Genomic DNA, 13,050 nt, shown 5'->3' on the forward strand with positions numbered 1-13,050 from the left:
CTCAGCCAGGTAGGACGCCTGTCCTCGTTGGGACTCCCACAGAGTCGCGTCCCATGAAATCAGGGCGCCATCCAACTCGAGGCACGGGGACCAGGTCCGCTGCTCCCTCCTTATAGCCACCTCGTCTCGGCTGTCAACGGACCTAGTTCTTTTCTCCTTGGGCTCTTTGCCCTTTTTCTGGTGCTTAGCCTTTTGAGGGCCTACCTCACCCTCCTCTAATTCTTCCACGGGCCTCTTCCGCCTCAAATTGGGAAGAGGCTGTAGTGTTGGATCAGTTGTGGGAGGAAGAGGAGGAGGGGGCTTGGATGTAGCCTATTCCTTTGGGGCATCCCTGGAAGACTGCCCCTTATTTCTGTTAGACAAGAAGCCCCTGAAACCAGACCTTGGCTTCAGATCCATGCCTTTTTCCTCGATCTCTTGGCTAGTATCAACTTGTGCAATTACCAAACCAAGGTTGGGAGCCACCGAGGCATGGTTTATGTCCGAATCAGAGTCTGAGAGCTCTATAAGCTTGGCCGACGCCTCTCCCTCCTTGGAGAAGTGGAATTGGTCAATCTGAACCTCAAGGGATGAGTGCGAGGAATCAGCTCCTTCTCTTGGGGCAACTTTCGCAGGAAGAACACGCTGAGCAGGCAGCTGGACGGGAGGTAGGTCTCTCCGAGTAAGAAAACCTGGTATAGAGACATCAATGCGTGCTAATCGGGGACTTCCAGCCTTGATGGCTTGACCAGCGTCCACTAGAGCGAGCGAAAGGGGCTCGTAGTCCAAGATTAGAGGAGCAACACACAGTTGCTTGTCCTCGCTCACAAAGATTTCAGACCTTAGGAGGAAATTGAGTGCTTGGACGTTGACCAAACTTAGCCTAGGAGTTGTTTGCTCCTTGTCTGCAAAGCCCAAAGGAAGGGTTACGTTAGTCTGAGGAGGCAAATAAGCAAAACCAAAACTGAAACAAAGAAAGGAAAACTCGAGACTAAGATCCCCTCCAAGGAATCTGACCCTACAATGCCCCACCTGGTGTTCCTACCCTAACTGGGCAGTGAATACCGTCGTGCCATGCTTTGAAGATGATCAAAAGGTCGTCCTTCAAGCCTTTGTTGGACTTGGGAAGGCAGGATATCAGCCTCACCTTGTCGGACTTGGATTTCAGGTAATACGACTCGTTGAGGCTATGACATTCATATAGGTGAGCTACGTCGTGCCATGAGAGGCCGAGGTTCATCTGTTTGTTTAGAGCATCTATGCACCCCAAGATTCGGAACATGTTCGCGGCGTACTGATGGGGGGCCAACCTATGACCACGCAAATAATTCCTAGTTATTCTCCCCATAGGAATCGTCATTCCTCCCTCCACAAAGGCTATCATTGGAATGGCGACCTGCCCCGTCTTTCTCTTGATTAAGATTTCTTCCAAAGAGCCATACTCTAGGCCTACTCATACGGTATTTAGCCCTGAAGCCTTCCATGCCGGCCGGAGAGTCTACTAGTTTCTCAAGCTTACCCATCCCACTAACCCTAGGTGATGCGAAGAAGATTTACTTAAGGAAGAATGCCGGGAAAGACAATGGAAGGGAAATGAGCACTTACGGGTGAGGAACTCGCTAGGAATCTTCGAGGGAGTGTATGTAGAGTTTCAAATGCTGTGTAAAAAGGGATGCCGGAGTGCTCTGGGACGCTTGAGTGTTCTTTCAAAAAATGGAAGCAAGTCTCTCCGAAAATCTTATATAGCAGGGAGAAACTGAACGGGCTCACTCTCGCCCAGAGAAATGGGAAAAATATCAACCGTTGATGTAGCGCCCCACCGTTGGATTAGAAAGACATAAAGCTGTCGGTGCAATAATTAGCGCCTCGTGAGTTACGAAACGCCATTAACAGTAGCGAGGCACGTGGGGCCGTACCTCCACACGGGTGAAACAATAATTTACAATAAATGACCCCATAAATGTCAAAATCCCGCCTTTTCTCCTTGGACGAGAGGGAAAGAACCGGAATTTTGAGGGGCTATTGTAGGGGTAAAGTCCCCAGATCAAATAATGGGCCTTAGGCCCTCTATAGGGTTCAACCCAGTCCGAGGAGAAAGTGTGGGTGCCAAAAAGGGCCCCTGGCCCAATTCTTATAGGCCCAAACTTATTTAAAAGTCGGTCCGAGGAGGAATGTCTCCTTGGACGTGCCAGGTACGGCTTAGACATGCATCCTACTAACAATAAAGAATTGCTCCAACGAGTATTATTGGCAGGGATAAGTCCCAGAAGCCCGGGAGAGGGAGGAGAGTCTAGGATGTCAAGGGAGAGACTACAGCTGCCACATTAAATGCAGGGCAGCTACTTTTCTGGCCGCTACAACTCATAGAAAGACAGGGGAAATGTCCGATGGGATGGACACTCAAGTGAAGGTCCAGATGATCAACAAGTGTAAGGTCCTGATAACTTAAAGGGGGCCATATAAGAGAAAGGAGTCCCCATGAAGAAGGGGACAAGAAAAAGTGGAAGAAAGAATGGAAGAGAGAGAGAAAGACCATAGCCTTTGATCAGGAACAGAAGGGCACCCACACGTCTCCTCGGACCGAGTATCCAGTGGACATGAAGGAGATATTCTTACGTTCAATCATTGCATGACCCAAAGTTAACTAACACTCACTTCGTTAGGGCCTAGTTCTGTAACCCGCTCTCTACAAATTCATTGTCTAAGGCTCCTTGGGCCAGAATCACCTACTTGTTGGGCCTGGGCGCCAAAGAGAGACCCTACAATATATATTAGAAGAATCAAAATGAGTTTAGATGTAATGTCTGGTCAGGTGTATAAAACTTATTTCTCTAGTATGATTATTATTATTATTATTATTATTATTTTCTAAAGCTACTAATTTTGATTTATCCAATGCAGACATTAACAAGGAACATTTGCTCTACCCAAAGAAAATAGATACATATGGAAAAGCAACTAGATATGGTCATGCCATAATAACTATCACTTGGGTCGTCAATATGCTATTTCTCCACACTTTGTGGGAATCCGCTATGTGCAAAGATGAAATAATTAATCGTAGACTTCTGCGCCCATTTGGAACCATTCCAGAAGGTAAAAAACCTCAACTCAATAGCTCATTTTATTTTTTTGGTTAACTGCAATTTCATCTTAGGTTGTTACATTTACATATTTGTCCAATAGTGTATTTGTGGGCTCTGGGTAGGAAGTAACGAGTAATCATTGATAGGTTTGTAAAAATAAAAATATATTTTAACACCCAAAAGTTACTTTATCTACTTTACAATACCATTTTACAATTTACCTAATATCCCATTTTCTATTTCTTACATTAAATCCAACACTCTTAAATTTTTTATTTGTTTCAATCTCTTTATCTTCCTCATCGTCTCTCTCTTCACCCATAGCAATTTCTCTCCCTTCCTCTCTGTTTCTTTCTCTCTTCACTCATAAATAAAACCAACCACCACCACTACAACCAATCCCCATCCCAAAATCAAACCCCATAGCACAAAAAAAAAAAACAAAAAAAAAAAAAAAACTAAACTAAACTAAACCACAACAACCAAAATCACATATTCATACCTACAACCTAAATGAAAAAAAAAAAAAAAAAAAAAATCGAAATCAAAGCCCACTACCACCAATCACAAAAAACACAGCAACCACCACTACCAAACACACTACCATTGCCCACACACCATAGCCATCAACTACCATCATTACCGCAAATACTCACAAAAAATTCAATTCCACTATGAAACCCACAAAACCCACAAATCCAAACCCATAAAAACCCACAAACCCAAATCCAAACCCACAAATCCATCGGAGATAAATGGGAGGTGGAGAGAGATGGAGGCAGAGATGAGTGAGAGGGAAGCAAAGAAGAGAGGGAGACAGAGGAGAGTGAGAGGGAGGCTAAGATGGAGAGAAGAGAAAGGGCTGAAAGGGATATAGATGAAAGAGGCAGAGACTGGGAGAGAGAGCGTGTGAGGAGAGAGAATATAATAAAATATAATTTTTTTAGTTTTAGTTGTAATGTTTAATAGAAGTGCTATGTCCACAACTTTTTTACAACAAATCATAGGTGATAAGTTGTTACTAGTTCTAATTTGAATTCATCGCTTAAATTACCTTTTTACCCTTTAATAATAGCCAATGACAAACTGTCACTTAAAATTTGTTATGAAAGTGTTGTGAAAATGTTGTGGACATAACATTTTTCAATGTTTAAAAGTAGGAATTGATTGTAGCAAGATTGTAAATCTTTTTAGGTTTAAGAACCTGAATAATGAATGGCGTTTGATGTTTGAGTGGCCAAAATAGAATTTTGGGAGGGGGGGGGGGAGGGGTGTAAAACACCCCAGTGCTAATGCTTTAAGGGAGCTCTGGATCCAAAGGATAGTATGGTTCATGACTTCGTTCTTTGCTGGACAATCCTTACCTTGAACAAAATCCCTTACATCCCTAAACTTCATCAAACTTTACTAAAGTTTAGGAACTAAAACAATATTTTAGCCTCAACATTTTTTAGAGTTTTAAGATCTATATGTAAGGGTATTTTAGAATAGTTGAAAAGTCCATCCTAAAGTGGAGAATCCTCTTAGAAAATAGAAGAGCAATGCTACGGACATAACAGTTTTCATTAGGGGTGTCAATTCGTGTTAGCGTGTCGGGTTCGTGTCGTGTCGAGGTAGGGGTATTAGACTAAATGGCTCAACCCTAACCCGACCCATTTAATAATCGTGTCAGGATCCTTCAACCCTAACCCGGCCTGTTAATAAGGCGGGTTGACCTGACCCAACCCATTTGACACGTTTAATAAGCGAGTCGTGTTGGGTTGACCCGAATGTAACACAACTCATTTCAACCTGTATAATATTAAATATAACATCCATTTATAAATTATTATTTTTTTACATCCCAAAAACCAATGCATACACTTTAAGTCTTCGACCCACATTCAAAATAATATAGTTCAATAAAAATATAACATTCATCTAGAAATAAGTTCTTTACACTCCAAAAGAAGTGCAACACTTCAACCCAAATTCAAAATAACATAGTTTAATAAAAATAAAATAACATAGTTCAACAAAAATATAATATTCTTGGAACTCGCCAAATGCTAAGTATCAATATTGAAAGAATTTGAGCAAACAGTAGACTAATCTTGACTATGACCACGATTATCATCCATAGATTCTTTGTTGATGTCCAAGTTCATAACATCTTCCACAAGCTCATCCAATTTTAGAGGTTTAGGGTTTGTAGGGTTTAGAGATTTAGGATTTGTGAATTTTTAATTTTTAAAATATATGTTGGATATAAAAGGTATTTGACAAATATAAAATAAAATAATTATTTATTTGTTATACGAGTTAAACGGGTTGTGTTAAGTGGGTCATTTTGGGTTTGACACAAATAAATTGGCGTGTCAAACGTGTGTATTGTGGGTTACGCGAGTTGACCTGCTTATGACATGTTTCTTATCTTGTCGATTTCAGGTCGACCCGTTTATGACCCAAACCCATTAAGGCCCAACCCTAACCCGGAAAAAACCGTGTTGGGTTCGTGTCGTGTTCGCGAGTTGGGTCGAATATTGACACCCCTAGTTTTCATAACCAATTTCACATCGTACCTAGTACACAAATCTCCCACTAATGTGGGGGATTTGAGATAAGTTATGGTAGGCAAACTTATTCCTAATTAATTAGAAATGCTAATTCTCAGATTAAAATCACGATCTGTCACTTTTGGTGGATGACACTTACCATTGTACCAAGGTTCGACCTTTGTCCTTATACTTTATACAACACTGAAAGTAGCCCCTCCAATAAAATTTTTCGTTTCTTTGCTCTTTTTTTTTTTTTTTTTTTCTCACACTTTTAAACTTTATATTTTTTCTTATTGTAAACCCAAATTTTAACTAGTAAGAAATATGTATTTGTAGTTAATTTAGCTTATGGAGAAAAGAATCATAATAACGAGTCTATATCAATTTCTAGGTACGAAAAAATAAAATCAGTTTTTACATTTATATTAGATTGTGAATGACAATTATATTAGCATATAATTGTTCATTTATTTTGTTATTGTTATCAATTAATATTTGTCAAATTAATTTTACTTTTTATTTTGCATGTCTTTGAACCTTGCCACTCATAAGGGAAATCTTGGCTCTGCTAGTGGATGTAACTTTTGATTAGATGTATACACGTGTGTGTATGCGCGCGCGTGTTGCATCTTACATATGCACAAATTATAAACTAGTATATATAAAACTAAAGATGTATGACTTTTGGTGAGCTTATTTACATTTTAAGTGTTATTATTTTAATATATATGATAATAGTGGTATGAGTAGTTAAATTAAATTAGTTTCTCAAAAAAAAAAAGTTAAATTAAATTATTGTTACATGCTCTTTTATGATGTATTTATATTTATAAATAGTAGCATGAGTAGGAAATTCACTTTAATTGTTTGGTTTTGTATTGATTACATGTACTTCATGAAGGATTTTTTTTTAAAGAATTTTTTATAATTAATTTGGTCCTATAGGAAACTTTTTTTTGGCTATGCTGTGTAATGTTGGCCCCCCAAACCTAAAGTTCTGCTTTGTTTTTGGCGTGATTTATTCTAGTATTTTGCTTAAAGTAAAATAACTATAAAAGTTAAATAAAATAAGTATGTAACTTATGTAGGATCTACAAATAATAAAAAATAAACAATAAACTAGTTTATAAGTGTATTATGTGAGATCTGCAAATAGTAAGAAAATAAACAATAAATTAGTTTATAAGTGTATCCTAAACAAACACTTTAATCTTGTTCCCATCCATAATCTTGGGTCCAGCACTACCATCTTGGTATTAAGTAACATAGAGAGAAAATGGGTGCAAACCCCACTCTCTTCTCCAACAACGGTAACCTAAAAATTAAAAAAAAAAAAAAAAAAAAAAAAAGACCTCTAAACATATACTTACTTGAGCGATATGGTTTCCCTATCTTCTTAGATTTTGTGAAGGAAGTGATGGAAAAATGTCCATCTACGACTACAATTGAACAAGGTGATGACTCAGGATGGACCCCTTTACACATTGCCGCGCATATGGGTAATCGGGAATTTGTGAAGCTGCTTTTAGAAAAGGGCAATTCCCTTGTATATTTAAAGAAACAAGGAAGGTTTATGTGCTTTTCACATTGCGGCCAAGGAAGGAAATCGTGCAGTAAAGGAAGAACTCGTGGAAGCATGTCCAGATATCTACGAGTTGTTGGACAACAGGGGTAGGACGGCTCTTCATGTTTAAGGGTTTCTTCGACGAGCAAGATAAAGAAGGAAATACGCTTGTGCATTTGGCGGCCATCAATGATCAGCTTGAGCTTTCATCCTATTTAAAATATGATAAGAGGTGTTGACGGCGTTGACTTAAATGTTACGAACAAGAAGGAGGGCTTCACCACAACGGACAATGTTTTGTTACATAGGAAGTTAAACTCCTTTACGGCATGACTCTTCTGTCCTGCTCTTCTGATTGACTGCACAACTTTTAGGAATTTTGAACAAAGAAACTTTCCCAAGTTTGCCTTTTCTGGGGTAGATGTACAAAAGGAGGATTGATTTGGAAGGGGAAAATCTTTTAATTTTCATTAACTTTTTATAAAATGGTTTATATTTAAGGAAAATTATTAGTTTATATTGTACTATTAGTAATAAGCTCAATTTGAATAATGCTAGAAACACAAAAATACGTATGATCCGCGCAAGTTTGGAACCATTCCAGAAGGTAAAAAACCTCAACTCAATAGCTCATTTTATTTTTTTGGTTAATTGCAATTTCATCTTAGGTTGTTACATTTACATATCGAAGCGAAATCCTTTTATGTCCAAGATTGTATTTGTGGGATCTGGGTAGGAAGTAAAGAGTATTCATAGATATGTTTGTTAAAATAAAAATATATTTTAACAACCAGAAGTTACTTTATCTATTTTACAATACTATTTTACAATTTACCTAATATTTTTTTTTCCTCACATTAAATCTAATACTATTAATTTTTTTATTCGTTTCACTCTCTTTATCTTCCTCATCGTCTCTCTCTTCACCCATAGCAATTTCTCTCTCTTCCTCTTTGTCTCTTTCTCTCTTCACCCACAAATAAAACCAACCCTCACCCCACAATCAAAACCAACCACCACCACAACAACCAATCCCCATCCCAAAATCAAACCCCGTAGCCAAAAAAAAAAAAAAAAAAACTAAACTAAACTAAACCACAACGCCCACCACCACCACCACCACCACCACCAAAATCACATATCCATACCTACAAACCTAAATGAATAATAAAAAACAAAAACAAAACAAAAACCAAATTGAAATCAAAGGCCACTACCACCAATCACAAAAAACACAGCAACCACCGCTACCAAACACACTACCATTGCCCACACACCATAGCCATCAACTACCATCATTACCGCAAATACTCACAAAAAAGTTAGATCTACTGTGAAACCCACAAATCCAAACCCACAAATCCACCGTAGATAAGTGGGAGTTGGAGAGAGATGGAGGCGGAGATGAGTGAGAGGGAAGCAGAGAAGAGAGAGAGATAGAGGAGAGTGGGAGGGAGGCTGAGATGGAAAGGAGAGAAAGGGCTGAGAGGGATAGAGATGAAAGAGGTAGAGACAGGGAGAGAGAGTGTATGAGGAGAGAGAAGATAATAAAATATAATTTTTTTAGTTTTAGAAATTGTAATGTTTAATAGAAGTGCTACATCTACAACTTTTTTACAACAAATCATAGGTGATAAATTGTTACTGGTTCTAATTTGAATTCATCGCTTAAATTACCTTTTTACCCTCTAATAATAGCCAATAACAACCTGTTACTTAAAATTTGTTGTGAAAGTATTGTGAAAATGTTGTGGACATAGCATTTCTCAATGTTTAAAAGTAGGAATTTATTGTAGCAAGATTGTAAATTTTTTTAGGTTTAAGAACCTGAATAATGAATGGCGTTTGATGTTTGAGTGGCCAAAATAGAATTTTTTTGGGGGGGGTGGGGGGGGGGGGGGGGGGGGGTTGTAAAACTCCCCAATGCTAAGCCTTTAAGGGAGCTTTGGATCCAAAGGATAGTATTCATGACTTCATTCTTTGCTAGACAATTCCTTACCTCGAACATAATCCCTTACATCCCTAAACTTCATCAAAAGTTACTAAAGTTTAGAGACCAAAACAATATTTTAGGCTCAACATTTTTTAGAGTTTTAAGATCTGTATGTAAGGGTATTTTAGAATAGTTGAGAAGTCCAACCTAAAGTGGAGAATCCTCTCAGAAAATAGAAGGGCAATGCTACGGACATAACCGTTTTTATAACCAATTTCACATTGTACCCAATACACAAATCTCCCACTAATGTGGGGGATTTGAGAGAAGTTATGGTAGACAATCTTATTTCTAATTAATTAGAAATGCTAATTCTCAGATTAAAATCGCGATTTGTCACTTTTGGTGGATGACACTTACCATTATACCAAGACTCAACCTTTGTCCTTATACTTTATACAACACTAAAAGTAGCCCCTCCATTAAAAATTTTCTTTCTATGCTTTTTTTTTTCTCACACTTTTAAACTTTATATTTTTTCTTACTATAAACCCAAATTTTAACTAGTAAGAAATATGTATTTGTAGTTAATTTAGATTATGGAGAAAAGAATCATAATAATGAGTCTATATCAAGCTCTAGGTATGAAATACCTCAAACCTTCATCTACAAGTCCAGCATGGCTGCAAGCACTCAGAACTGCCATATACACAATCTTATCAGGTCTAATACCAGACCAGATCACCTCATCAAACAATTCAACAGCCTCTTTTCCATATCCATGAGCCCCATATCCAATCATCATAGTAGTCCAAGAGACCAAATCTCTGCAAGTTATTTCACTAAAAACTTTTCGTGAATCACTTATGCTCCCACACTTGGCATACATGTCAATAAGTGCATTAACCAATGCCAAGTTCTCGTCAAGGCCTCTGCGAACAATTCCTCCATGAACCTGTTGTCCGCAATTCAATACTGCTAAATTTGCACAGGCAGCTGTAACACTGGTAAATGTGAAGCAATTTGGACCAAAACCTTCTGACTCCATTTGTGAAAATATATGTAAAGACTCAGTAGAGTCCAATCTTTCATAACCAGTTATCAAGGTATTCCATCTAATTAAATCTTTCTCATTCATTTCATGGAAATACTGATTTTCCTCCGATAAACCACCACAACTACAATACATGTCTAGTATAGAATTCATGACAGGAAGATTGGTTTCAAACCCATGTGAAATCACTGCAGCATGTATTAGCTTGCCCAAAGTGTATGAGCCAATTGAGGTGCAGACTCTAACAAAAATGGAAAAGCTAAATGGATTGAGTTCTGCTTCCTCATGTTTGTCAAATAAATTCAAGAACTTAATGTATATTGTGTGAGATATATAAACCTGAATTTTTTTTTTTTTTTTTTTAAATGAAACTTTTTCAATTGTAGATGCACAATAACAAGTGAGCTTTGGAACCCAAGTATTTTCATAAAATTTGAGGTTGTTTCAAGTACTTACCAGCAACATTTGCCAGAAAACTCGAAGCCCACCATAGCCATCACCTCTATGAGTGTAACCAGTGATCAAAGTAGTCCATGAAACAGCATTCTTTGCATTTATCTCCTGAAAGACCATGCATGCCTCGTCCATGCTAACACAACACGTAGCACACGTAGCATACATATCCATGAGTGCATTATTTACATACATAGACTCCTTCATGCCATGCTTGATGGCCAAGCCATGGACCAATGCCCCATATGAAAGAGCCCTCATGCTCTTACAACCCTTCAAAGCACTGGACAAAGTTAAAGCACTTGGCTCCACTCCATTCCTTACCATCTCACAGAACATAGCCCATGCATGGCTATAGTGGTTGCAAGACGTGTACCCTGCAATCACGGCAGTCCATGCAACCACATCTTTCTCAGGCATTTCATCGAACAGTATCCGCGCCTCTTTTATCAAGCCCCTTTCAGAGTACGATTTGATGAGGTTTGTGGCAAATATGGAAGGACTCTTTGGCAAGAAAGGTGTGTTCGATTGGGTGGTGGAGTTGTGGGCCCATTGAAGGGAGTTTCGGATAATAGGTGGGATTGCATGGAAATCAGCCGTAAAAAGTAGTCTTTTAGTGCTCATAATTCCATGCCAAGGGAGGACCCAAAAATGCGACTGTAACTGAAGTTCTTATATCGGAAATCTGGGCATTCCGAGTTCTTCATTAAGGGTCTGTTTGGATACAACTTATTTTTACTGAAACTGAAAACTGAAAATACTGTAGTAAAATAATTTTTAAATGTGTGAATAATACTGTGGGACCCATTTTTAATTAAAATTTAAGTAAAAAAGATGTTTGTGGGTCTTGTGAACAGTGCACGGGACCCACAAACAGTGCTATTTCAGACCAATATGTGGCCATCCAAGTGCTAGTGGGTCCCGTGCACAGTGCACGGGACCCACTGGCAGGTTTGTCCCCCACGTGAAACCAACTTCAAGTAAAAAAAAAAAAAAAAAAAAAAAAAAGGACAAAACGTGTAGGAGAAAAACGCAACGTGGATAAGTGCAATCCAAACATGCACTAAGTTTTTAACTTTTTATAGTTTGGTCTTGTTGGTTAGTGAGTTCGGTTTGTTAGATAATGGGTCTGTAAGTCTGTTTCGGTTTATGCCTTTATGTGTGTTCCTGTCTGGTACGCGGTTGTAAGGGAGTATATTATAAAAGTATAGGCCCCATGGGGTTACCAAATCATTAGTGGACCCCTCAAGTTTGAGTTTTTGGGTCTTTGGGGGTCACTATTATTCTATTATTTGAAATAACTTAGTCGATAGGTTGACATAGTGCTTAATAAGTTCTCATAATATTAATAAGATTTTAGATTCGAAACTTCTTGTCAGCATTCTAAGGCCATAATGACGGAGTCAAGATTAAAGTTGAGGGTGGCAAAATTTATATATGATATACGTACTTGCGTAAATTTATGTGAATATATAATATTTGAGACCAATTTGAAAAATTAAAAACTATTCATTTAAATACTAAGTGATATCTAATCTATATATAAAATAATAGGTGAAGCAGAGAGAAACTCAAATTGTAATCTCAAATGAGATCTCTAATTTTATGCCACGTGTCCAGATTACAATTTCAAATTATAATTCTAATTGTGTGACGTGTCTTTCCTCAGTCTGTCTAAAATTATCTAAAATTAAGTGGGATCAGATTACGCTGTGCTCTTCTTCTTTTTTGGGTGAATAAAACATTGCTCTTCACACCCGTGTACTTTCAGGTTCACCTCCCCTTCTACAATAATCAAAACCCAAAATCCTTCGTCTCCTTCAATATACAGGTCCCCTCTTCTTCAATTAATGCTATGAAATTTCAAAAGAATATCTCGGTATCAATGATGCATGTATTTCTGTATCTTATATAAGGCAGAGGTTCTCCATCTATTCCGATTGTACTTTTCTTCACAATTTTAAAGATCCTGCTCTGCAAAACGAAAGGTTTGATTACTCCTATTCCTTCGTTTTTGTGAATAACCAAATGAAAACACCCAAAAAAAGAAAAAGGAAAAAAACTAAATATCAGAGAGATGTACATAAATTTAAAGGGAAAAAAATCATATTCCCAAATAGAGAAAAAGATAGATGAAAAAGGAAGAAAATTTACCTGAGTCTTGAGACTAAGAAACTGATCCGTCAACATGAGAAGCCTTAACCCATGGTGGACAGTGAGGCGAAGCTGTGAGTGTGTTGACGAGGCGGCGGCAGCAACAGCTGGGGTTTGGATTGTGGAGGGTATGGAGTGAAGTCAGTGAAGGGTTGAGACCTGAGACTAGAGAGACTTGAGATTGGGAGTAGAGAGAACGGAGACTTCTGAGATTGGGAGTGATATTTTGATTTAATATTGAGAAGTGAGAACAGATCTGAGATGGGATTGAAGCTTCTATCTTCTGCTTG

The 13,050-nt window shown here is 38.1% G+C and overlaps 1 protein-coding gene across 1 annotated transcript; it reads right to left on the reverse strand.

Moving 5' to 3' along the window:
- Window positions 1-312: 312 nt before the first annotated feature.
- Window positions 313-11,230, reverse strand: LOC115980438 (putative pentatricopeptide repeat-containing protein At1g56570). Its single transcript, XM_031102687.1, has 3 exons — window positions 10,610-11,230; window positions 9,745-10,435; window positions 313-488 (listed from the first exon to the last, which is right to left on the reverse strand). The coding sequence occupies exons 1-3, from the start codon at window positions 11,228-11,230 to the stop codon at window positions 313-315; spliced, it is 1,488 nt and encodes a 495-aa protein (XP_030958547.1).
- Window positions 11,231-13,050: the final 1,820 nt, after the last annotated feature.

This window comes from Quercus lobata, chromosome 3 (genome assembly GCF_001633185.2).
Source record: "Quercus lobata isolate SW786 chromosome 3, ValleyOak3.0 Primary Assembly, whole genome shotgun sequence".
Taxonomy (NCBI): Eukaryota; Viridiplantae; Streptophyta; class Magnoliopsida; order Fagales; family Fagaceae; genus Quercus; species Quercus lobata.